The following is a 27,512-nucleotide window of genomic DNA, read 5'->3' on the forward strand; positions in this document are numbered from 1 at the left end:
TTGGCTTTCTCCGATCCAGTGGAAATACTCACGACATGTCCAGGCATTCCTCAGAAATTTGAGATCTTTACAACCAAGGAAAGGAGTGCAGTTACCAACAAGATATGGTTACCACACGCACATACACACACAGAAAGGAGAGAAAGAAACAAGCCATGATTACAGATCAGGCCTCAGATGCCACAAGAACTCCTGCAATTATTTGCCATAAAAGTCAGTTGCCCCATTATTAATGATTTAATGCAGCATTATGGCTTTCAAGAATTGAAATTAATTGAGTTTCAATCTAGTATGTCCTCCCACACTTCTCAATCAGATAAATTAACAGGTTATTGTCTTTTGATAGTTCAACTATGTCATTAAAATACGGTAAGATGTTAATCCATCTAATTGCAAAAAGTGTGAAAAGACACAAAGCATTTCAGACTTGCTTTATCCCCCAGCTCCTGTCATTCCAAAAAGGAGTCTTAGGACTAACAATTTGGAGTACATATTGAAACTCCCGAAGCACAACAGATCAAAATTCACCTGGAACACTTGGGCTGTATGCTACAGTAGTTAGGTTTCAGAGTGTGTTGTACAGTTCTTGTTTTTCATTATTATGCAAAAGATTCAATAGTTAGTGGTGATACTGCAGCAACTTTTGGCACTTTTACACTGGTGCTTATTTAGATCAGATCATCAAAGGTCAGCACTCCATCTGCCAGTTTCTCACAATTAAACTGCCAAATCTGCCTCTCTATTCCATAGTAAATCTATTTCTTCATGGGTCTACAACTCTACCACCAGAAAAGAGGCAGATTTAGTGTTGCAAATGCAGGAAGCCAGTGCATGGGCACACTCTGCTGTGATCTGAACTAAATAAGCCCCACGTGTAAAAGTGTCAACGCTGACATTCAGAAAGGTGTTGTACAGAGGCTGGATATTCAATACAGCACTGGAGAAATTAGAAAATGGGGCTCATAAAAGTACAGCAGAATAAATAATAACATGAAAAATAAGCACTAAATTTGCCTATTCTTCAATTATTCAGGCACGGAACACCCAGCACCACCTTGTAGAGGCTGTGTTCTAAAATGCAGGCAAGGCAAACTTGTCTGCCGAGTTCCAGAAGGCTTTGCATCACTGTAAAGAACACAGGCACGCAAGTAAATTAAATTATTCCAATTGATTCCTTTACAGAAATGCAATGTTTCTGTTAAACTGCATTAAACACATTGGCCCAGAATTTACTAGGAAAATAAGGACGAGTTAAATGCACACGCTGTTGTGTGCGCGCAAAAAAAAAAAACTAATTTGCGGCGTGAATTGCGAATCATCACAAATTGCTGGATGATTTGCGATACTCCACCGTTTAGCTTTGTTCAAACCAGAGCTCACAGTCAACCGCCCCGTGAGTTTCAAGAAATTGCTGCATTTGTGCCGTAAATATGAATAAAACTCACCGCAGAAAGTTAGGGCTAATATTTAATGACGTATGGGCCCTTTTAATGACAAGATTTATGCCCCTGCAATGCCACTCAAGCTTTCCGGCTCAGGAAGGGAACAATTGAAACAGTGGAGTCTCACTCCTGCACATAGTAAATTGTCCATAGAGTTTTTAAAAATGTATTGTTTTCCTGTGTCTCTTGTATTTCTCTCTCTCGAAACAATCTTTCTTTCCCTCTCCATTTCTCTTTCTGTATCTAATTTCACTCCAATTCCTATTTCCTTCTCCTTCATTCCTCTGTCCCTCTCTCTATCCTTAAATTTAATTGGTTAAGGAGATAGACTGTTGGTCTTGTCGTTCACCGTGATACCAGGATCTCAAGGTCCCAACTTCCGCAACTGCCAACTTGTACTTCCAGCGATGTGCGGCGCTAAATTGTTTTTCGAGCTGAAGGGCGAGGGAAAAAACACAACTTGCGGGGCACGCCTTAAGATTCTCCACTCCAGCAAATTCTGGCCCACGATTTCCTTTAAGAGGACCGGTACGAATAGCAAATGACTTCCACACAGTCTCAGATAAAAAATGAGTTAATCTTTCATTAAAGAAAACAACCAAGACAAGTTTTAATGTCTTGCTTCAGGGCATTTGAGACAGATCCTAACTTCTCATCCAGTTAGAAGAGTGATACTTTCAACAGAGTAATGTCTTTCCCACCAAAAAAAATTTAAACTTGATCTAGAAAACGTTCGGAAAACCGAAGATGTATGCCAAGAATTGCAGATTTTGGTACAGCTACTGAAAATGCCAAGGATTGTATGAACACAAACTACCTCCTGTTAGAATTAAATATTTCAGTGGAGAATTTCCTTAAACACTTGCAAAGTAGACAGGTTTTCTACCAAATCAATACTGCAAAAATGTTTCCGAAATGTGTTTATGTTGAAGGTTAGAAAATATAAACTAGAACCAGTTTCTCTATAGTCATTCTTAGCTAATCAATTCTGGCTTGTATTCAGATTAATTGGTCCGAAAAATAACAGGGTTAAATGAGTCAAACCAGTGCACAGTTTTTACAAAAGGAAAATAGAGACATACCACTCAGAGAACGGCTGGGTGAAGAGTGCTGACTGTTGGGTGTGCTCACCGTGGGACCCACCATCGCCCCAGAGAACTCTTTGTCCATTGAAGAGTCACCGCTCCCTGTACGAAAAGAAAAACGATTTTTCTGTTTGAAAAGACGGTAATTTATCGCTGGAAACACAATTCACCTTTTCGATTTAGGACTGTGGAAGAGACTTTTAAAAAAAAAATTAACAAGGATGGAAATGACTGGCATTCTCACAGCAATTTGCAACACAAAATCAACAGTATGAATTTTCAAAAACTTAAAAGTTCAAATCAAGTTCAGATCCCGAGGACTCTACAGCACGTCAGATAGAGACACAAATACACAGTACAACTGCAATACATTTTCAAAATTATACAGCAGTTCTTGATATTTAGTCAATGCCATCCCTGCAAAAGCCTGTACTGTACAGTTAATTTCAGATAATCCATGTACCAAACACTTCCCAGTCACTCTCATTATACAGTACCAGTAGAGAATGTCTGATGCATGCCGGAGACTCAGATACAGAATACTGATCAAGGTTTAACATAATTCAGCATCTCAAATGCTCAGCTCACTTGATATATTCGAAATGCATTGGCCAATTTCACTGCAGCACGTTAGGTGGCTTATCTTTCACACTCATTAATAGCTGCTTGTAAAAGGTTTTTTTTTCTTATTTAGATTCCACTGCAGTGTAACTGATTTACTGGACGGAGGTACAAATCTTGCAAATCAGTCAATTTGCATAATTCCACACAGAAATATTGATCATACACACAAGTATTAATCAAACTTTGTCAAATGCTTAAATAACAACAGAAAATGCTGGAAGCACTCAGCAGGCCAGGCAGCATCCGTGGAGAGAGAAACAGAGTTAACGTTTCAGGTCTGGGACCCTTCATCAGAACTGGAAAAAGCTGAGATGTTACAGATATTAAGCAAGTGCAGAGACAGGGGGGCATTGAAAGAACATACTGTGCTTTTGAAAGAGGCAGGAAAGATAAAATGTTGCAAATGGGAGCGGCAAAAATCATACTGCATGAAAAATGGGGGCAAGGATTATTATCTGAAATTGTTGAACTCAATGTTGAATCCGGCAGGCTGTAAAGTGCCTAATTGAAAGATGAGGTGCGGTTCCTCGAGCTTCATTGGAACAATGTAATAGGCTGAGGACAGAGAGATCAGAGCGGGAGTGAAGCGGTGAATTAAAGTGACAGGCGACCGGAAGCTCGGGGTCACCCTTACGATTGAACGGAGGTGTTCCGCAAAGTGGTCGCCCAATCTGCGTTTGGTCTCCCCAATGTAGAGGAGACCGCATCGTGAGCAGCGAATACAGTATATTAAATTGCAAGAAGTACAAGTAAATCGCTGTTTCACCTGGAAGGGGTGTTTGGGGCCCTGGATAGTGGGAAGGGAGGAGGTAAAAGGGCATGTGTTGCATCTCCTGCGCTTGCACGGGAAGGTGCCAGGTGAAGGAGAAGGGCTGTTGGGGGTGATTGAGGAGTGGACCAGGGTGTCGCAGAGGGAGCGGTCCCTTCGGAATGCTGAAAGGGGAGGCAAGGGGAAGATGTGTTTGGTGGTGGGATCACGTTGGAGGTGGCAGAAATGGCGGAGGATGATCCGTTGAATGTGGAGGCTGGTGGGGTGAAAGGTGAGGACAAGGGGAACCCTATCGTGGTTCTGGGAGGGGGGGGGGGAAAAAGAGGTGAGAGCAGAAGTGCGGGAAATAGAACGGACACGGTCAAGGGCCGTGTCAACCACGGTAGAGGGGAATCCTCGGTTGAGGAAAAAGGAAGACATGTCAGAAGCACTGGTATGGAAGGTGGCATCGTCAGAACAGACGCGGCGGAGACGGAGAAACTGGGAGAATGGAATAGAGTCCTTACAGGAAACGGGGTGGGAGGAAGTGTAGTCCAGGTAGCTGTGGGAGTTGGTGGGCTTGTAGTGGATGTTTGTCGAAAGCCGATCGCCAGAAATGGAGACGGAGAAGTCAAGGAAGGGAAGAGTCGGAGATGGACCATGTGAAGGTGAGGGCAGGGTGGAAAGTGGAAGTAAAGTGAATGAACTTATCTAGTTCAGGGCGAGAGCAGGAAACGGCACCAATACAGTCATCGATGTACCGGAAAAAGGTGAGGGCGGGGGCCCGAGTAGGACTGGAACAAAGAATGTTCCACATATCCCATGAACAGGCAGGCATAACTAGGGCCCATGCGGGTTCCCATAGCAACACCTTTAATTTGGAGGAAGTGAATGGAGTCAAAGGAGAAGTTGTTCAATGTGAGAACAAGTTCAGCCAGGCGGAGGAGGGTGGTGGTGGATGGGGACTGGTTGGGCCTCTGTTCAAGGAAGAAACAGAGCGCCCGAAGGCCGTCCTGGTGGGGGATGGAGGTGTAGAGGCATTGGACGTCCATAGTGAAAAGGAGACGGTTGGGGCCAGGAAACTGGAAACTGTTAAAGTGACGGAGGGCATCGGAAGAGTCACGAATGTAGGTGGGAAGAGACTTTGCGGAACACCTCCGTTCAGTCCGTAAGGGTGACCCTGAGCTTCCGGTCGCCTGTCACTTTAATTCACTGCTTCACTCCCACTCTGATCTCTCTGTCCTCGGCCTATTGCATTGTTCCAATGAAGCTCAACGTAAGCTCGAGGAACAGCACCTCATCTTTCGATTAGGCACTTTACAGCCTGCCGGACTCAACATTGAGTTCGAGTTCAACAATTTCAGATAATAATCCCTGCCCCCCATTTTTCATGCAGTATGATTTTTGCCACTCCCATTTGCAACATTTTATCTTTCCTGCCTCTTTCAAAAGCACAGTATATTCTTTCAATGCCCCCCTGTCTCTGCGCCTGCTTAATATCTGTTCCATCTCCAGCTTTTTCCAGTTCTGATGAAGGGTCCCAGACCTGAAACGTTAACGCTGTTTCTCTCTCCACGGATGCTGCCTAGCCTGCTGAGTATTTCCAGCATCCGCAGTATTTTGCTATTATATTTGTCAAATGCTTATTCGGATTTGATTGTACTTACTTGGCAATCCACTGTACCTGGACAGTAGGATAATCTACTGAAACAGCTTATGCCTTTGTGGGCAAACTTTATACTACTCGTGACCTTTAAATCCATAGAGGGGGGAAAAAAAAAAAAATGATGTGGATCATAAATTAGCTGCTTGTACCACACCCCCCAAAATCTCCACCAGTTCTTTAGTTGCCATCTCCAAAACCGGCAACTACAATGCAGTGGACAAGCTTCATTCCACAACATTATTTTCCTTTTGATTCCTGACACCATGGCATAATAAGTTTTATTTTAAACAGAAAAGGCACAGTCCAGTGAATTCTTCACTCCAAGGGTTGCTTTTAATTTTAATTAAGTGAACCACCAGCTTCTGGAGACAGACGCGAAACAGCTCGCACAACCTGCCAATATACAGCAGCCACCACCTTCAGACCGGCCTCGTTGTACCTAAATGTAAACGGTCAAATTAATTTAAAAAAAGTAACCAAATGTAAACTGAACATTCAGACAAGACATGGAGAGCTAGGGGGTCAGCAAAGAACATGAAAAATATAAGAAAGGTCTAAAAGTAAGAACGAGAGACGAGGTCCTTCAATCCAACTAGATCTGTACAACGGCAGCTTTCTTTTTGCACAACCGTAACCTTAAGTCACCTCCCTCTTCTGCCTTAAACCAAGTCCTGCAACAACTTCAAATTCAACATTTGCAAAAAGCCTAGCGCTGAAACACTCAAATTGACACCATACGAATTTTGCTTCATTGGCTCAAAATAAACATGTCCAAAGTGTCAAAACTTTAGCAAAAACTAGTCATTGGAATCCAGCAATGGTGTCACTTAGATTAGGAAATTTAACAGGATTTCAGTTCTCAATTCCACACAAAAAAAGGGTTCAATTTGAGGGCACAGAGAAACAACCCTGAAAATGACAGTGACTTGATGCATTATCCCTTCTCAACCGCTACGCAGTCTTTGACACAGTTGACCATGCCATCCTTCGCCAACACTTCTCCTTTGCTGTCCAGTTCTGCGGGAATGCATTTGCCTGGTTCACTTTTAGTTTCCAATCGTAGCCAGAATATCTCCAGCACTGGCTACTCTTCCCACTCCTACGGAATCACCGCCAGAGTCTCCAAGATCCATCCTCGTCCCCCACCCCTTCCTCATCTACATACTACCCCATGCAGACATCATTCACAGATGATGGGTCAGCTTCCAAATGTACTCCGATACCACCTCATTTCACATCTCCACCACCTCTCTTGACCGCCTTACTGCCTCTGTGCGGTCAGACTGCTTGTTTGATATCCAGTCTCGGATGTCTCAACTTTCTCCAGCTAACCTCCAATTCCATCCCCCTCCCCAGCTACTATTCCAGGCTGAACCAGACTGTTCACAACCTTTCATACAGTTTGACCCGGAGCCAAGTATCCAACCCCAAATCCTCTCGATCACAACAATCGCCTACTTCCACCTCCACCCATACCTCAGCCTACCCACCACTAAAACGGTCATTCGGGCCATTGTCACCGCCAGACTCGATTACTCCAAAGTTCATGGCTGGTCGCCAATCCTCTACAAACTCCAACTCTTTCCAAAACTCTGCGGCTCATATCCTATCCTGCACCAAGTCCCACCTGCCCATCATCCCTTTGGTTATTCTTCCCAATCTCCTTCTTCTGTTTTCCCCACGCCTCTGGAGCACCGTGGAAAGTCTTCCCCTTACATTAAAGGCTCGATATGACAATAACGTACATTTTTCTAGGTTAAAGGCACTATATAAAACATCCCACAGCACGTCACAAAAACCTAATGAACAGAGAGCCAAAAGGAGGAGATATTAGAAGATATAAAAGCTTGATCAAAGATTTGGGTTTTATGGAGGGACTTAAAGGAGGGCCAGCAGCCTGGCAACACACAAGCAGCTGAGAAAGGTGGAGAGATAGAGCTGGGTGTCGTCAGCGCACATGTGGAAGATGTCGCCAAAGGGCAGCATGTAGATGAGGAAGAGGAGGCGGCCAAGGATAGATCCTTAGGGAACACCAGAGATAACGATGCAGGGGCACAAACGATTTCTGGAAATACTCCGGACACAATCAGATAGGTAAGAGTGGAACCGAGGGCAGTCCCCTTGAGCTGGACAACAGAGAAGAGGCATTGGAGGAGGATGGTGTAATCCACCGTGTCGAAGGCTGCAGTGAAGTCGAGGAGGGATAACGCAGCATGGTCACAGTCACCGATGTAATTTGTGACTTTGGTTAGGGCTGTTTCAGTGCTGCGGCAGGGGTGGAGGCCTGACAGAGATTCAAAGAGGGAGTTGTGGGAAAGGTGAGCATGCATTTGGGAGGCAACAAAACATTCAAGGACTTTGGAGAAGAAAGGGAGATTGGAAATGGAGTGATATATTGCAAGGACAGAAGCGTCCAGGGTGGCTTTTTTTGAAGAGGGAAGAGTGACGATAGCAGTTTTGAAAGGGAGGACAGTACCGAAGGTGAGAACCATTTACAATGTCAGCTACCATAGGGCTCCAAGAGAGGAAGGTGCATGATCAGCAGTTTAGCGGAGGTGAAGTCAAGGGAGCAGGAGGTGCATCGCATGGACGCTATAAGCTCGGGGGGTTGGGGGGGGGCAAAGAAGGAAGTTGGGCAAGAACCTGGAGAAAGACATGGGATCATGGCTGGGGCGGGGGGGAAGCAGCAAAGGCAGAAGGAAGTAGGGCTGGGAGGTTGTAGCGAGATGTGGGTGGCGAAGGATACGAGGACGTAGTCAGAAATTGGTCTTGTGTGTGATCGAGACCATGGGAGTAGAGAGATTGCATGAGATGGCATGGTTGCGGGAGTGGCCGTGAATATGGGTAGGAGAGTTTATATGGAGGGAGTGGGTTAGGGAGGACAGAAGGGCAGTGAATTCAGAGGAGGGAGGGCAGGGGGAGTGGAGATGGAGGTTGAAATTGCCACGGATGAGGAGCTGCTCAGTGCAGAGGCGGAGGATCTCTCTGAGAAACTTGGGGTGGGGAGGAGATTTTAAAGGAGGAGAGAGGGGTGGAACGTGAGGTGCTCAAAGGAGAAGTGCCAGAGGAGTATGAGGGACACGGTGTGATTTGGTGAGAAAAACCATATCACTATCATGGTAGTTTGGGCAGAGCAGGTGGTGGAAGTATTATCCAGGTGGGGAGACTTCAATGTCGCCAACCATGATCCAAGTTTCTGTCAAAGCCAGGATGTCCATGCAATCATGCAGAAGGTGGTCGTGGATGACAAGGGTGTCTTGTGTGCATGAGTGAACAGGCATTCTAGAGGGAAATGCAGAGAGAGTCAGTGATTGATCCACTAAGATAGCGGTGGGTGGGGCGAGTGGGATGTGAAGGTGGTGGGTGAGGTTAGCCCCCAGAGGGCAGACTGTGCAGGAATGTCACAGAGAGAGAGGATGAAACGAGAAGTGCAGTTGGGGTTGCTGCTCCCAAGGATGGGCGCCTCGATGGGCCTTTTGGAGACTGCTAAGAGAGGCACAGAGGATAGCTGCGCGCTTATTCAAGGGAGATTCATAGCTGGAACAGTGGCGAGAGAGTAGGAAGGCAGAGGGATAGAGATGAGTTGGGGTAAATTGGGGGGGGGGGGGGGGGGGAGGAGGAGAGAGAGAAGGTAAAGCTGCCACGATTGGGCGACAGGAAGGGAGGAGATAGGAGAGAAGGGCCCAAGAGAAAAAAAGATAGGGAGATAGAAGGGATAGGCTCAGATCTGGAGTGGCAGCCAAAATGTGGACACGAAGGACACACAGGGAATTGAGGTTACATCGGCATGGCAGAGATTACAAGAAACAGGTCCTGCTCGTAAAGGGGACCGTATAAATGTAAGCAGTTGCTGTTGAGGTGCCTCAAATTTTCATGATATTTTAAAAGATTTTTTTACAGAATCTAAATAGATCGAAAAGATGATTAAAGGAGGGAGGGCGACTCACTGCTCACTATCTTTTAAAAAATCAACACTGTACTTTCTGCAAAGTAATATAATACCTATGTTTAATTTGAGAAAATAAAACTTGCCACATCACAAATCTATAGGGTATAGGTTTAAGATTCCAATCAGGGTAAAGGAATAAAAGACAATTCCACCAGTCCATTCTCACCTATTTCCCAGATTGTAGCCATGAAAGAATTCATAGATGGACAGGGGGGGGGGGGGGGGGGGGGAAGTAAACTGGCTACCCACCTCTGGAGTGGGATGGGGAGAATGTGTGGAACTGTTGTTATGTGGTGCAGGAGTAAATCATGACCATATTATCGCAGTACAATGGAACCTTGTTGGTCCAAAATTATGACAATTAACAGTATTGTCAGCAACGTAAAGTTTCATTTTGTTGAACAGATCCTGCAAGGAAACTCATGTTCTTCAGGATAAGCTTTTTGGCCGAGTGAGAGATAAGGAAAACATTTCGCAAAAGTTAAGTCAAAACAAATTCAGCCGCAAGGCAGTGTACAGCAACGGCCAATAATGCCTCCCCCTTTGCCTGGAGCTCCGCATTCCCTCCTCAACAATTCCCTACATAGCATCGCTCAAATCGGGTATTGAGCCAAGTGGGGTGTACTTGCACATTTGTCGAATTGACTCCACTCTCTTCCCTCTTCCTTATTTTTAAAATTTAAATTTCATTGGATCAGAGCAGAAACAGCAGCCCAGGTGATTCCGAGGAAAGCCTGCGCAAGGGAAGCAAGACAGCTGCAGGATGACAGAAGCCAAGTAGAGTGGCAGCTGCCAAGTTTTAGCACCGCAGTACATTTGGCAGTCGCAGCCTGCCAGTATTTATTACACTCGCAGCTCTACATTTAGTAGAATCGGACTAATTAAATCTCACCAAAAAAAATTCTTTTCATTCTTGGATACGAAGGGACTCGAGGGATATGGGGATAGTGCGGGAAGGCGGAGATGAGGTAGAAGATCAGCCATGATCTTATTGAATGGCGGAGCAGGCTCGAAGGGCCGAATCCTGCTCTTTATGTTCATTCTGCTAAATTTGAGATTTACTTGTAAACAAAAGCTGAATTGGCAGAGTTTCCTTCTTGCCCTATTTGGAAACAGTTCTAACCTGGGTTAAAAAACTCTTCCCGATTGAGGGCAAATGATACGAACTTCAGTCAAACAATTCTGGACTTCCTGATGTCCCGCTCCAAAAGGGTTTGCAGAAATTTGTTAAAATACTAATTAAACCCTGAACTAATGAACACGCAATTGAGCTCCTATCCTTGGCACATGTATTACTCAAAATCACACTTAATTCACGGACATTCATTCAGTTATATATTATTTGCTCCGTACCTAATGTCTAGTTTTCTCTCAGTTTTATCATTTCACATGGCTGTCAATGGCAAGGTCCCACTATCTGAATATATATCAATCCCAGCTACTGATGGTGGGATGAGGGGGGGAATGGAAGGTCACAATGGAAGTGTCAATCTGCCACTCAACGCAAAGAGTTTGCTCAAATGAATTGCTAATCTCAGAATCTAAAAAAAAAGGGGGGGCAGGGGTAGAAAAGAAGTTAAAATTAAAGTTTAAAATATGTAAATATACTTCATAAAAAGCTATCCTTGCTATTTAAAAAAAAAAATCAACGGAGAAAGGGGAAAAACAGCAATTGTATGGAAACCACTAATGTAAAAGAATCAGTTCAGGAAAGAAGAAGTAGATTTAGATAATTCCTATTTCTAGATGTACTGAAGCACATAATAGCTGCTTCATTTAATTTGGGTTTTGAGAGTCTGGCATTCAGGAGCTGGCTCCCTGCATTTATGCTGTTAAATCCCTTTTCTGTACATCTGTGGCAGGTTCTATTACCTGGGTCTACGAGTTTGACACAGAGCGACGGAGAGCTATTTAACAGCACAAACACCAGCTCCTAGATGCCGAGCCCCCAGAATCCAAAATAAAACCAGCTTATAAATAGAAATATAAAAACCACTGTTTGAAGTCACAGGCTGACTTGAAGCAGCATTTTACTGCGTCATGTTTTAAGTAAAGGGTTACTTATAAACATTGCATTGCAATAATTCGTAATGCAAACACACAAGATTCCCCTCAAATAACCTGTTAAATTTCCATTCGGCAGAAAGCATTCCTCAACCGTTTTCATTAAATTGGGGTCTGACCAAATCGGGTGGGGTGAAATCATCTCGCCGGTTGAATACAAAATGCATGAGGCTTGAGGGCTAGTGGGGGGAAAAGTCTTCCATTTTGCAATGTAACTCGAGCCTCGAGGAGAGCAAAATAAAAGCAGGCCATACACTACTGCCAGGTATTTTCATACCGTTAGCAACACATCTTCCTGGAAATGGTTCTTCCAAGAAATGAAACTGAGCCAGCCTCCTCACAGTCTGCGACTGCACAGATCGCAAGAAAGTGGCCCACAGCATCAAGCAGTGCCAACTGATCCGTAGCTTCAAGATGTCTCGCCTCTCAATTTGAGGGGCAGATTCTTAATACAGCATTAGATTTAGTGGAGCTCGCCTTCACACACATTTAAAAAATTATATATGTGAAGTCAGTTCTTGTTTCTGACTTTAATGTGCTGGGAAATGAATTATCGGCAACATTCCCTCTAAGCTGTGCACGTGCAGTAATCTGGATGGTCTTGCACAGGACGCTCACAAGCTTCTCTATCTGAAATACCACGCATGCACAGAAAATTTTAAAGGAGTGCAACAAAGACAACCGAGAGGGAACATTGGTTGTCAGGAGGACCTGCTTAGCAAAATAAAAATCACCATTTTTCATGTACATTTGGAATTCTGAAATCATTTCATATAGTTAACAAGCAGCAGCGTAATTAAATTACACACACAATTCCTTCCTTCTGCAGGGGGGTGACTGTGCAATTTGCGCTGCGAGCCTGATAAAATGTGTGATCTCAGCAAAAAAAAGTTACACATTCCCACATGAGACAGCGACTTTCATTTACTTCCCCCAATCCAGTAGACTGTATTCACTGCTCATTGTGTGGTCTCCCCTAGAGTGCGGAGACCACACTCAGATTAGGTGACCACTTTGCTGTACCACCATTATACCCACAAAAGTGTGACCGCAGGCTGAAACTACAATCACTTTACAGAAGTATAAATTTAACTGGAGTGATGTGTACAAACTTCTGTTGTTTTGACCAAGTGACCAATCTTCTATCTGTGAGCCAAGTTAGTGAGTGCTGGCAGTGCGACCATGTTGGGAGCAATTGAGAGCAGGAATCCTGGCTGATTTCTATCCCTCACTTCCCCCATTTTGGGGACACAGAGCCTGATTCTAGTGTCCCCATCTGATAACTGATTACACACTGGGGATCAAACCCACCACCAACCATGTCTTCCCCTACTTTCTTTCCAGAGGGATTGTTTTCCACCCCAACACACCTTCCTGTACAACCACAGCAGCCATACAACACATGCCTATTTACCTCCCTCCCCCCCCACACTATTGCCCAGGGCCTCATTATAATACTCACGAGTGTGACCGCGTGCACCCCGTGGACCCCGTGGTTCCCCACTTCAACTCTCCTTTAGTCTCTCCATCTTTGCCCTTCTGCACTGTTCAAACCAGGCTCATAAGTATCGCATCTTTCTTCTGAGCTCTCTGCAGTTCTGGTCTGAGCATTGATTCAAACATGAGCTATATCCTTCACATGCTGGTGAGGGGTGAAGCTTCATGTCTAGGGAAGGGGAGGTGGGTTGACATCTCTGGTGTAGACCCTTTGTCAGAACACAGCGCCAGTGAGGGAGGGGGCTGCACCCATGTGGTTTTCCCGTCTTTGGGACGGGCAAGCCCACTGTGTTTTTCCAACATTTTCTGTTAAATTTCGGACCTCTTGCCTCAGCCAATTTCCTCTCTTTCAGTTTGTATTTGCCTCTTCCATATCATCACCAATGCTCCAGTTAAGCTGCGCGGCCACGCAGCGGTCTGGCGGTCCCGCGCAGGCCGCTCAACGGCTTTGCAATGGAGAAATGTAACTGGTAGAATAGATAAGGGAGAACCAGTAGAGGCCAATTCATTAAATATATTCAAGAAGGAGTTAGATATATTTCTTAAGGCTAAAGGGATATGGGGAGAAAGCAGGGACAGGGTACTGAATTTGGATGATCAGCCATGATCTCATTAAATGGCGGAACAGGCTCGAGGGGCCGAATGGCCTACTCCCGCTCCTATCTTCTATGTTTCTGTGTTTAAACTGCGCACATGTGGAAACGTGAATGGGCCGTGCAGCTCATTAAAGGGGGCACATTGCTCGTCACCTTCAATAACTTGCACATTCTTTTGTCCTTTTAGTGTCTTTCTATTGTCTCACTGAATGATCTTTTGCATAAATTCTATTAAGCAGTATGAAGGTCATTCATCCCATTAACCCCCCGCCCCCCCTGCCATTAGAGTATCTGTTGCTTCCCCCATCACGTTACTAAAACACTTGCTTATATTTTAGTTTTCAGTTTCAATGACGTGTCTGCAACCAAAACGTTAACTTGTCTTTCGACACGTCCTGACTGACCTGTTGTTTTAATAGTCTTTTTAAAAATAAAATAAGGTATTCAGATCGTGACACTCAAAGGTTTTTACATGCACAGGATGCAGTCTTTCATCACTTGCATTTTCTGCAAGCGACATCACATTTTGACTCTTCCTACACTGTCCATACAAACAAATAGTATACTTTAAAAAGTATCACAACTGCAGCATAAAAGTAAGCTTTATGGTATGGACAACAATTTTTTTTTTTTTTTTTTTTTTTTTTTTTTTTAAATAAAAAGGTTTGAAAACTATTTGCTCCAAGTCAGGCTGCCTATGTCAGGGATTAGGTTAGGATCAGTTGGCCAACACTGATACAATTGAGAACAATTAATTTGTTACCTGATCACTTACTGCCATACAATGACTATTTACCTTCTAATTTAAATTCCAGAAGAAATATGAGTCTGCTACTGAAAATGTAAAGTGCAAGGGTGAAGCACAATCGGTTATTGCTTTTAACATGATCCATTTTCCCCAGAAGATCAATAAAAGATGATGATGGGAAATGTCTGGTATTATTCACATTTTGGAGATGTGCAACAGGATCAGGAATTCTGTGTCGTCGTTCATACTTCAATAAGTTACAAAATGGAAGACAAAGTCTCCAGGAAAAAAAATCGGATAAAAAGAATCCTCTTCGATGATTAGGGAACGGGTTTGTGTGTGTTAATGTATCCTGCTTGCCAAACAGAGATATAATTTCTGTGGTGCTCCAGCAATGGGGAAATAGTTACTGGGTGCAGGCTGGTGAGGGTATGCATCAATTCAAGGCTTCTCCAACAGAAACATTTTATGGAAATACCAGGAAACAGTACTGTGGTTTCAACCCGGAAAAATTCAGAACTAACAGTACAGCCTGCCCACACGTTAGTCTCCAGTAGTACAGGCAGTTGAGAGCCTGCCGTGATCTTTTCCAAGTCACTTGAAAAAATACTCGCGCGCGCCCACACACACACAGACACACAGAACAATATGACCTCCATATCACACTGTGTTGCAATCATGGCGAGTGGACTCATTCTGTGCTAGATGTTCGTCATGGTGGTCAATCTCTCAGCCCACTGATGCTCCATGGAGCACAGGTTTGTTCCACAGGAAAAAAAATGTGAACTCGGAGAAAATCGACATGCAACAGTTCTTGTGGATCCTTTCATAGCTAATACAGGAACAGCACTGGCAGAGACTTGGCAACACAGCGATTGCCCACCCACTTGGTCGAGGAATTTTACATCCCTCCCAAAGATATCAATTCTTATCAGAGCATGGCTCCGTAGACGCGAGGAATCCTGCGGTACCTTGTCCAAGTGGCAATTATTCCTATATCAACCTTGAGGTGTCAGCAGACTATTCAACGTCACAGCAGTTATATCCCACCATCCACATACATCCACATCCAGCAGGGGTCACTTGGAGTTAGGAGCCAAAGCCTTGGATGACTTTCCTCCTCCCTCCCCCAGTGGCATGGAGGTCAATGGGGTACAGTAGCATAGTGGTTATGTTATTGGACTAGTAATCCAGAGGTCTGGACTAATGATCTGGAGACGCGAGTTCAAATCCCACCATGGCAGCTGGGGAATTTATATTCAGTTAATTAAATAAATCTGGAATAAAAAGCGAGCATCAGTAATGGTGACCATGAAACTACCGGATTATCGTAAAAGCCCAGCTGGTTCACTAACGTCCTTTAGGGAAGAAAATCTGCCGTCCTTACCCGGTCTGGCCTTTGTGACTGCAGACCCACAGCAATGTGGTTGACTCTTAACTGCCCTCTGCCACTCAGTTGTGCTCAAGGGCAATTAGGGATGGGCAATAAATGCTAGCCTTGCCAGTGACGCCCACATCCCAGGAATTAATTTTTAAAAATCACAGCATACCAACGGAGAGGAGTTATCTCAGTATAGACAAAGGAGCACACAACTTGGAATCTTCCTGGTCTGTACAACTGAGCTATTGGGGAAATGAGGAAACTAAAAATTTCCAATGAGAGGGAGTACCCCTTTACAATTTCAGGTTTTCAGTTGCACTTATTTACAAGAAAATTTCTCCAACCATGGTTCCTTATTAAAAATTTAAAAAATGGTTGTTTTAGAATTTAGGGGCTCAGTGGGCAGCACTCCCGCCTCCGAGTCAGAAGGTTGTGGGTTCAAGTCCCACTCCAGAGACTTGAGCACATAATCCAGGCCGACACTCCCAGTGCAGTGCTGAGGGAGTGCTGCACTGTCGGAGGTGCCGTCTTTCGGATGAGATGTTAAAACGAGGCCCCATCTAAATCTCTCAGGTAGACGTAAATGATCCCATGGCACTTTGAGGAGCAGGGGAGTTCTCCCCGGTGTCCTGGCCAATATTTATCCCTCAATCAACATAACAAAAACAGATTATCTGGCCATTATCACATTGCTGTTTGTGGGAGCTTGCTGTGCGCAAATTGACTGCCATGTTTCCTACATTACAACAGTGACTACACTTCAAAAAGTATTTCATTGTGCTTTGGGACGTCCAGTGGTCGTGAAAGGCGCTATAGAAATGCAAGTCTTTCTTTCTTTCATATTGCCATGGATGCTTCTTAATTACAGAATGCTAAAACTAAACTTCCCTCTCCTCCTAAAAAGAGTCAATTCCTTCATTCCACAGGGGGTAATTATTTTGCCAAGTGGCCTTATTCATATAGGAAGAATAATCTAGAACTAGGGGGCATAGTTTCAGAATAAGGGGTCGCCCATTTAAAACGGAGATGAGGAGGAATTTCTTCTCTCTGAGGGTCGTGAATCTTTGGAATTCTCTTCCCCAGAGAGCTGTGGAGGCGGAGTCATTGAATATATTCATTCAAGGCGGAGATAGACAGATTTTTTGAAAAACAGGGGAATCAAGGGAAATGGAGAGCGGGCGGGAAAGTGGAGTTGAGGCCAAGATCAGCCATGATCTTATTGAATGCCGGAGCAGGCTCGAGGGGCCGAATGGCCTACACCTGCTCCTATTTCTTATGTATCAGCCTCGACGGCAAGTGCTGGCATGCTAGCTGAATGTGGAGCGGAGTAAAATGTTGTCCCCAGCAAGGACCCACACAAGCCCACTTCCTGTAGGGGTTGCTAGATAGTGATCAGGAGCAGGAACTCCAGCCGATTTTCCAATCCCAGGGATTCTACAGCCAATTGTAGAATCCCAAAACTGCCCCAGTTGAGCCGAGCTAATGAAACCAGGAACCCCTCACCTCCCCTTTCAGCATTCCGAAGGGACCGCTCCCTCCACAACATCCTGGTCCACTCCTCAAATCACCCCTAACAGCCCTTCCCCTTCGCCCGGCACCTTCCCGTGCAAGCGCAGGAGATGCAACACCAGCCCTTTTACCTCCTCCCTTCCCACTGTCGAGGGCCCCAAACACCCCTTCCAGGTGAAACAGCGATTTACTTGTACTTCTTGCAATTTAGTATACTGTATTCGCTGCTCACGATGTGGCCTCCTCTACATTGGGGAGACCAAAGGCAGATTGGGTGACCACTTTGCAGAACACCTCCGTTCAGTCTAAGGGTGACCCTGAGCTTCCGGTCGCCTGTCACTTTAATTCTCCGCTTCACTCCCACTCTGATCTCTCTGTCCTCTGCCTCTTGCATTGTTCCAATGATGCTCAACGTAAGCTCGAGGAACAGCACCTCATCTTTCCATTAGGCACTTTACAGCCTTCTGGACTCAACATTGAGTTCAACTAATAGAATAGCAAAATACTGCGGATGCTGGAAATCTGAAATAACAACAGAAAATGCTGGAAATACTCAGCAGGCCAGGCCGCATCCGTGGAGAGAGAAACAGAGTTTAACGTTTCAGGTCTGGGACCCTTCATCAGAACTGGAAAAAGCTGGAGATGTAACAGATATTAAGCAGGTGCAGAGACAGGGGGGGGGGGGGGGGGGGGAGGTTTAGGAGGGGAGGAAGGAATAGAAAGAACACCCTGTACTTTTGTAAGAGGCAGGAAAGATAAAATGTTGCAAATGGGAATGGCAAAAATCATTCTGCATGAAAAATGGGGGCAGGGATAATTATCTGAAATTGTTGAACTCAGTGTTGAGTTCAACAATTTCAGATAATTATCCCTGCCCCCATTTTTCATGCTGTATGATTTTTGCCATCCCCATTTGCAACATTTTATCTTTCCTGCCTCCTAGCTGAACACAGAATGTTCCTTCAATTCCTTCCTCCCCTCCCAAACCCCCCACTCCTTCCTGTCTCTGCACCTGCTTAATATCTGTTCCATCTCCAGCTTTTTCCAGTTCTGATGAAGGGTCCCAGACCTGAAACGTTAACTCTGTTTCTCTCTCCACGGATGCTGCCTGGCCTGCTGAGTAGCTCCAGCATTTTCTGTTTTTATTACCTTAGTTATTGTAATGAGCAAGTTCAACTTCCTTAATCAAAAACACAGTACAGGGTGCTTTTAGGAGGTTAGGATTGAAACACGTTGGGGGGGGGGGGGGGGGGGGGTTTGCACACATCTCACCTACACTGCACCTGACCACAGAGTACCTTCTCCAGACACTGAGCACCCCAAGTGGCAACATATGCCATTCCTCAGTCACAACATACCTCACCTTGAGAAGCACAAAAAGATACATGGAATCATCACATTAAGGGTTATATGCAGGATATTTTACGATGTTTTTGCAAAGTTAGAAAGGAAACTAATTGCTCCACGAGGTGGCAAGTTGAAGTCAAAATGTTTTGGGAGGAACACTTTTTTTGACACTTGGAAAGATAAAAGTACACGTTTCCCTTACCTGAAATGTAACCACGACCATTGCAGTCTTCTATGTCCATTTTCGAAGTGCTCTGCTAGAAAGTAAAAAAAAAATGTTATACAGCTATTCCTCATATTCGTGATTTTTCAAACTTTTATATTTGAAGAACCCCTTGCGTTAACTGCAAAAATGTCAGCTACCCCAGAAAAAAAAAAACTGGCAGAAGCCCCTGGTTACTGCACTGTATCCAGACGTTGCCGACCTTTCCTTTTCTGGGTATAATTCTACTTGTACTTAAGTCTGGACCAATAGTCTTAGTCTGCAACAGTCTAGCGGCATGATATTTTCCCACCTTCCGAGGAAAAAAGTGAGAACATAATAGACATCCCCACATATTCTCCAAGTGATTTAGCGCGATTTCATGGTTAATTGTTGAACAATGGCTATGCTAACCCATATCTGTCAGAGAAAAGAGAGACACAGGTTTCGGTTCAGGAGACACTCATCTGCTTATGGAAACTGTGAACACGAGAAAGGTGCTGGGAAAATGCTCGGCCTGTAACAAGAATGAGCATACCTCTAACTAATGTGATTCTTTGCGCCTATCTTGTAGAAGTAAGCGTATGCATCAATTCAAAACCTCTTGAACACAAAGATTTTATGAAAATACTAGGACACAGTACTTTAGTTTTCCTAAATTTACTACTTTAGTCCATTCTCAAAAATATTAAGACGCTGCCACTCATTAGTCTCCCAACAGTACAGATAGCCGAGCATCTACCATGATCTGAAATAAGCTGCTTTGTGCATCTGAATCCCAATGAATGGCTAACTGGGATTGGATTTTTTCTTTTTTTTTTAAACCTGTACTTACTAATCACTCACGCTGGAACTAAATCCACATTCATTGCTAAATACAGATACACACACAAAGGAAGATCAGAGTAAACTTTTTTTTAAAACTTACAAAATTCTGTATTTCAAGCAAATAAAAATGGAGGAATATTTTATGCTTGGATCATAAATTACATCCAGTTTTTTTTTTTTTTAAAAAGGGGGGAAAAAGATAAATTCTATGTAATGGAAAGCAATTGAATTCTTTTATAATGGGAGTGAATGGGAACGAATGAGTCCCTTGGAATTCTAGGTTGAGACCAAGTATGTATATCAGGTTTCCAGCATCTGCAGTATTTTGCTATCGTATGTATATCAGGTACTTCTTTATTGGTGTCTGGTACTATCTGGTTTTAAAGTAGATTTCTTAAGTACACCCTGGTTAACACAAGGTATTGTACCAACGTTAGACTAGTTGTCAAACCAGCCCGGAAAAAGAGTGAAAAAGAGCTCTATAAAATATAAGCAGTTCTCATTTGATGATCTTCTCAGAAAGGGCATTAATTAGCATGCATAACATTAAGCTGGATTCATAAAACATTATAATTGTCTCTCATATCAGGAGCATTTCAGGCGTTTTTGAAAACGGCCCGGATTAAATTCTCCTCTACAAAGTTATTTAGTGCTTAATCATTCCATTCTTCAATCAATCAATGTGTCTGACTGGAAGATCATCTGTGTAAAAACCCCAAGCATCAAACATTAGGTATGCAGTTAAAATGCAGCACTCAAAGGGAAAATATTCTGTAGATTTAGTACATCTAAAGTTGGCCATCCTAAAATAAATCAGTTACTTGATCACTTAAGGTGCAACCACCTGGAGCCTCATTTTTTCCTAATTTGAATAACCTAAGTAGTGCGAAGAAAGTTGTTTTGAAAACCACAAATGAATACTACTCAGAGATGAAGGCTACGTATTGAGGTGAGTGGCATTTTTATAGTGGTTCAGAAAGTTTACTCTTTAAACCCACAGAAGTATCTGTTGACATGTTGCCAGTGGTTTCCAGGGAAGAATTGTGACTTTTTGTTTTCCATGGAAGCACTTTTAAATTAGCTTGCTAGGATTTTAACAAAGCATCTTGCCAATGCTTCAACTTCGCCAGTATTTCAACTTAAGTATCTTTCGGCATATTGCCAGTATTTTTACAATGCCGTTTAAAGAAAATGTTTTCCGGATGTGGGCGTCGCTGACAAGGCCACATTTATTGCCCATCCCTACTTGCCCTGAGGTGGTGGTGATAATGAGCTTCCTCCTTGAACCACTGTAGTTCTTATGCTAATAGTGCTCCCACAGTGGCGATAGGTAGGGAATTCTAGGATATCGACCCAGCAACAAGGCAGGAACAGCGATATATGCCCAAGTGCATGTGAATTAGAGGGAAACTTGGCGGTGCTGTCTGCGGAGACATTGCTGCTTTTGTCCTTCTCAGTGGTAGAGGTCACGGGGGGGGTTGTCAAAGTAACCTTGGAGAGTTGCTGCAGTTAATCGGTAGCTTGTAGATACGACATTCACAGTACTCCAGTGGTCATTATGAAGTGTCCAGTGGTCATTATGAAGTCCACTGGCAGGGCCGCCAATCAAGCAAACTGCCCTGCCCTGGATGGTGTCAAGATTAGAGTGTTGTTGTGGCAAGTGGTGTGTACTCCATTGCACTGCGGACTTGAGACCTGCAAAGGATGGATAGGCTTCGAGAGGACAAGAGGTAAGCCACTCCGCGTAGAGTATCCAGCCTCGACTCTACTCAGTGTTAATATGGCTGGTCCAGTTAAACTTCTGGTCAATGGTGACCTGGCAATGGTGGTGCCATTGACGGTTGGAGGGGAGATGGGTCATTACCTGGCACAATTCTTATCTGCTCATCAGCCTAAGCCTGGATACGATCCATGTACTGCTATAAGCTGGCATGGGCTTTCATTATGGAGCTGATCACTGAAATAGTTAGTGAACAGCCGCGCACTCGACCTTATGATGGAGAGAAGGTCATTGGATGAAACAGCTGAAGATGGTTGGGTCAAGGATGCTTCCTTGAGGAACTCCTGCAGTGATGTCCTGCCATGATTGGCCTCCGACAACCACGGCAATCTTTCTTTGCATCAGGTCTGACTCCAGCCACTGGAGGGTTCCCCCATTAACCCCCACTGACCTCAGTTTTGTTGGGGCTCCTTGCTGCCATCCTCGGTTGAATGCTGCCTTGGTGTAGAGGGCAGCTACTCTCACCTCCCCTCTAGCATTCAGCTCGAGTCCATGTCTGTGATGAGGGCTGGAGCAGAGTGCTTCAAGCAGAACCCAAACTGAGCTACGGTGAGCAGGTTATTTGTCAGTAGGCAACCTAAAGAACAGATGGTGGGTGGAGAAAGCGCAGGAGATCCAGCAGCTAGCCAACAACCACGACGTGCATGGATTCTTCAGCGCAGTCAAGACCACCTACAGCTCAAGCACCCAAGGTCCTACCCCACTGCGGGCCAAGAACGGAGAGGTAATCATCAAGGAGAGAGAGGCAGTCAGTGCCCGCTGGAAGGAACACTTCAAAGATCTCCTTACCCGAGTCTCTGTCTTCGACGCGAGTGTCCTCAACTCCATCTGGCAGCATGCTACCCGCCACCACCTCAGCACAACCCCAGCCCGGCATGAGGTTGAAAAGGCTATCTGACAACTGAAGGACAACAAAGCCTCAGGAGCAAATAGAATCCCCGCCGAGGCACTAAAGCATGGCGGAGAAGCACTATTGGCGCGAATACATAAACTCCTTTCCCATATTTGGAAGGAGGAGAGCATGCCAGGGGATCTCAGAGGTGCCATAATCGTGACCATTTTCAAAAAAGGTGACAAGTCCGATTGTGGTAATTACAGGGGAGTTTCCCTGCTGTCTGCCACAGGGAAAGTAATCGCAAGAATCCTCCTCAATCGCCTTCTCCCAGTGGCTGAAGAGCTCCTCCCAGAGTCACAATGTGGATTCTGCCCACTAAGGGGCACAATGGACATGATCTTCACCACGCGTCAAATACAAGAGAAATGCAGGGAACAGCACCAACCACTGTACTGGCCTTCTTTGACCTCACAAAAGGCCTTCACAACACTGTCAACCGTGAGGGATTATGGAGTGTCCTCCTCAAATTCGACTGCCCCGAAAAGTTTGTCACCATCCTCCGCCTGCTTCACGACGACATGCAAGCCGTGATCCTGACCAACGGATCCACCAGACCCAATTCACGTACGGACCGGGGTCAAGTAAGGCTGTGTCATCGCACCAACGCTCTTTTCGATCTTCCTTGCTGCAATGCTCCATCTCACCCTCAGTAAGCTCTCCACTGGAATGGAGCTAATCACAGAAACCCCACAGTGCAGATAGAGGCCATTTCGGCCCATCGAGCCTGCACCGACACATATCCCACCTGATCCCCGTAACCCCTACACCAACACATATCCCACCCTATCCCCGTAACCCCACGTATTTAATCCCCCTAACACTAAGGGTCAATTTATCATAGCCAATCAACCTAACCCGCACATCTTTGGACTGTGGGAGGAAACCGGAGCACCCGGAGTAAACCCAGGAGAATGTTCAGTAGATGTGTGGAGTTTGCACAAACAGGAAACTGTTCAACCTCCGTCGCCTCCAGTCCAGATCCAAGGTCATCGAATTACAGTATGCAGACAACTCTTGCGTCTGCACACACCCGGAGGTCGAACTCCAAACCATCGTCAACACCTTCACCGAAGCGTACGAGAGCATGGGCCTTACACTAAACATCCGTAAGACAAAGGTCCTCTACCAACCTGCCCCCGCCACACAGTACTGCCCCCAGATTATCAAAATCCACGACGAGGCCATGGGCAACGTGGACCACTTTCCATACCTCGGGAGCCAACTGTCAACAAGGGCAGACATCAATGATGAAGTCCAACACCGCCTTCAGTATGCCAGTGCAGCCTTCGGTCGCCTGAGGAAGAGTGTGTTTGAAGACCAGGACCTCAAACCCGGCACCAAGCTCATGGTCTACAGAGCAGTAGTGATTCCCGCCCTGCTGTATGCCTCAGAGACATGGACCATGTACAGCAGGCACCTCAAAGCAATGGAGAGGTACCACCAACGCTGCCTCTACAAGATCCTGCAAATCCATTGGCAGGATAGGCACACCGTCAGTTTTCTCGCTCAGGCCAACATCCCCAGCATCGAAGCTTTGACCATGCTCGATCAGCTCCGATGGACGGGCCACATCGTCCTCATGCCCGATACGAGATTCCCAAAACAAGCGCTCTACTCGGAGCTCCGACACGGCAGGAGAGCCCCAGGTGGGCAGAGGAAATGCTTCAAGGACACCCTCAAAGCCTCCTTGAAAAAGTGCAACATCCCCTCAGACACCTGGAAATCCCTGGCCCAAGACTGCTCAAAGTGGAGGAGAAGCATTCGGGAAGGCGTCGAACACCGAGTCTCTTCGCCGGGAGCAAGCGGAAGCCAAGCGCAAACAGCGCACGTCAACCCAAGCACCCCACCCACCCGCCCCTTTAACCACCGTCTGCCCCACCTGTGACAGAGACTGTAGGTCCCGCATTGGACTCAGCAGTCACCCGAGAACTCATTTTTAGCGTGGAAGCAAGTCATCCTCGGTTCCGAGGGACTGCCTAAGAAGACGATTTGTCAGTAGGTGTCACTTGATGATTCCTTCATTTTACTGAGGATTGGAAGGAGGCCGATAGGATGCGAGTTGGCTGGGTTAGATTATCCTTAAACTTAATTTATTCCAACCTCAGTTGAGAGTACAATTTACCTACTGGCCTTGGAGTTGGCTCGTGTGCTGAAGCAGATTTACAATAGGTTGCGCATTGACCAGCACAAAAAAATTCTGCATGGGTTGGGCTGGTGATTTAGGGTCCATAGGCACCAAATCTGTATTGGCCCAGTCCCAAAAGTAAGCTCTGCAAGATCAGGATGTCTAATTTAACGACAAAGCAATCCACAATGAGAAGGTATTACTAGCTAGTTACTGCTGTCATATTGTGTTAAGACCATGCCAGAGGTGCTGGCTCCAGACGCACAGGTCCAGTGCCAGCCGCTAACAACTGAAAAGTTAACTTACAAGGATTCACTGGGCCAGTGGCCAAGGGGGCCCAAAGCCACTTTGATATATAGTGCTAGGACTCATACTGATGTTTAAATGAATCCCAGCAATTTACTTTCCGGTTCTAGTTGGCCATGCGAGACCCATGCGACAGGAACTGGCGCCACTCACGCGAGTCTTGGTGTAATATAAAAACAGTTCAGGCGCGCATTTTCTTCCTGTATCCTTTTTAAGAACAACTCTCGTCACTTTTATATGCTTGGCCTCAACATTCTTCCTAAAGTAAGGCACCCAAACTGAACACTATATTCTAACTGCGGCCTTATCAATGATTTGTGTAGATTCAGCATTACCGGTATTTTTGTATTCTATACCCCTATTTATAAAAACAAAATAGGTTGCTATTATAGCAAAGGCTACCACGTTTTGGACATGGAGGACAAAGTGAAACAATGGCAAAAAATACAAAATAAATTTGGGGGCAGAGAAGAATAGATGAAGGGCCAGAATATGCTGGCAAAGTAACGGCGAGTTTAGTGCACTGCCATCATTAATGTGTAAATCATCCAGCAATGTGGCGAGGAAGAGATATCCCGCGAGTTGCGAATCGCCACAAATTACTGGACGATTTGCACCGCACCATTGGCCTCACAAAAACGGCACCATGCCCTCAACCTTCCTCTTGAGCTTCAAGAATTGGCTGCATTTGCGTATTAATTAACAATTAAACTAGCCGCAGAATGTTAGGGCTGGTGCTCAACGGTGTAAGTAACCTTTTAATGACGAGATTAATGTTCCTGCAATGCCACTCAACCTCGCTGGCCCTGAAAGAGAACAACTGAAACTGTGGAGTCTCCTTTGCAGGTAGTAAATTGTTCTTGAGATTTTTAAAATTAAAAAACTTACTTTTCCTTTGTCTCTTTTTTTCCTCTCTCTCTAAATCCAATCTTTCTTTCCCTCTCGATTTCTCTTTCTGTACCTGATTTAACTCTAATTTACCTAATTTCCTTCTCTGTCGCTCCTCTGTTTCTTTCTCAATCCTTAAATCTCACTGGTTATGGGGATAGACTGTTGGTCCTGTCGTTCACAATGGTCCCAAATGCCCAGATGCCCTCGCAACGTTATCAGCTCACACTTCCAGAAATTCGCAGTGCAAAATATTTTCTATCTGAAGGGTGAGGGAAAAAGTCCAACTAACGTGGCATGCTCCGGTCCATTCTGGGCCGACATTGCAATCCAAAAATATCAGCATGGGTTATGGCTGCTCACTCTCCCACTCTCCGTGTCAATTACTTTTTTTTGGGGGGGGGGGGGGGCGGGGGGGAAATGGGCAAAAGCATGTTTGATCTGGATTTTCAGCATTTAAAACAAAAGGTGACAGCAAGGGGCTTTGTACTTTAGGCAGCAGAAAAACTGCCTCGGAATAACTGGTTTCAGTCACTTGAGAATCATTTGACGGCAATTCTTCTACTGTGAAGTAGAATTAAAGGTACTTTTATCTTTCACACTTCTGCAGTTCAGGTCACGGGAGTCCAAATTCGTGATCCAGTTCTCTGCATTTACATTGGTAAAACCAGCTTTCTAGCTCACCGGCAGAATCACAGACCTAAATTTTCATGGGTCTATGAATCGATCATCGGCATAAAAAAAGCCAGTTTTAGCAATATAAGCTGGCACACAGACATCAGTCTCCCACAACCCAAACTACGAGTGCCAAATGTAAAAGTGCCGTAACCTACTTGATTGTTCATCTACTAACTAGGAACAAGTGCTGGATTTAGATCATCATGAAACAAGTTTAGCTTCATCCCACTGATGTAGAGTTGCAATCATTATTTTGTTCCATATTAGAGGAACCACAGGCTCAAACAGTCAATGTGTATAATTGCTCATGGTGCAAAGCTACCATCGGTCAGAAATTCCTTCTACAAAGAGAATAATCTAGAGGACCTGATGTTCGGTTGGTCAGGGATAGCTCCCTCTATTTGCAACCCGAACTTGATCGGTATGCCAATCTGGACAGTTGTCTCCGCCATTCATATAACTGAAGCTTAAATTACTTGGAAGAACCCCAATTACAAGTCATGGCTCCATACATGTGCCAGTTTGGTAGTACCTTCATCTGTGTGCCAGAAAGCTGTGGGCTCAAGCCCCACTCCAGCGCGGTAACGGGAGTGTGCTGCTGGAGGTCACCTTGCAAATGAGATGCTAAACCGAGGCCCTATTTGTCTGTTCAGGTGGGTGTTGAAGAACCCATGGCACTATAAAAAAAAATGATGAGGAGCAGGGTGTACTCCTGATTCACTACAGCTATTTCTCTTCAATGCATCATGGTGGGTAGAGAAGGGAATGAAAAAGTACAAAAATGCAGAAAAACCATTTGTTCTAAAGATTGAAGAAATCGGAAATGTGTTTGAAAAGTTGCAGTGCTGAGCCATGCAGAGCAGATGGTATCAAGTTTGATTCCTAGTCTGTTCAGTGAGTGTGGATTTTGAGCAAGAACAGTAACGGGTTTGACTTTAATACACCCCGCTGTTGAATAGCCTGGAGTTTAGAAGAATGAGAGGGGATCTCATCGAAACGTATAAAATTCTAACAGGACTAGACAGACTAGATGCAGGAAGGATGTTCCCGATGGTCGGCGAGTCCAGAACCAGGGGTCACAGTCTAAGGATAAGGGGTAAGCCATTTAGGACAGAGATGAGGAGGAATTTCTTCACCCAGAGAGTGGTGAACCT

General features: G+C 45.0%; 1 protein-coding gene across 2 annotated transcripts in view; it reads right to left on the reverse strand.

The window, feature by feature from the left end:
• The window catches only part of ikzf4 (IKAROS family zinc finger 4), a 129,685-nt gene that overhangs the window by 49,325 nt on the left and 52,848 nt on the right, over positions 1–27,512 (reverse strand). For both annotated transcript variants that reach the window (XM_085972819.1, XM_085972818.1), the window contains exons 2-3: positions 18,859–18,913; positions 2,525–2,629 (exon numbers count right to left, since the gene is read on the reverse strand). In XM_085972819.1, the coding sequence (XP_085828945.1) occupies positions 2,525–2,629; positions 18,859–18,913 (160 nt within the window). The remainder of the gene's footprint in view (positions 1–2,524; positions 2,630–18,858; positions 18,914–27,512) is intronic.

This window comes from Somniosus microcephalus, chromosome 33, assembly GCF_052327205.1.
Source record: "Somniosus microcephalus isolate GS21.2 chromosome 33, FLI_Smic_1.0, whole genome shotgun sequence".
Taxonomy (NCBI): domain Eukaryota; kingdom Metazoa; phylum Chordata; class Chondrichthyes; order Squaliformes; family Somniosidae; genus Somniosus; species Somniosus microcephalus.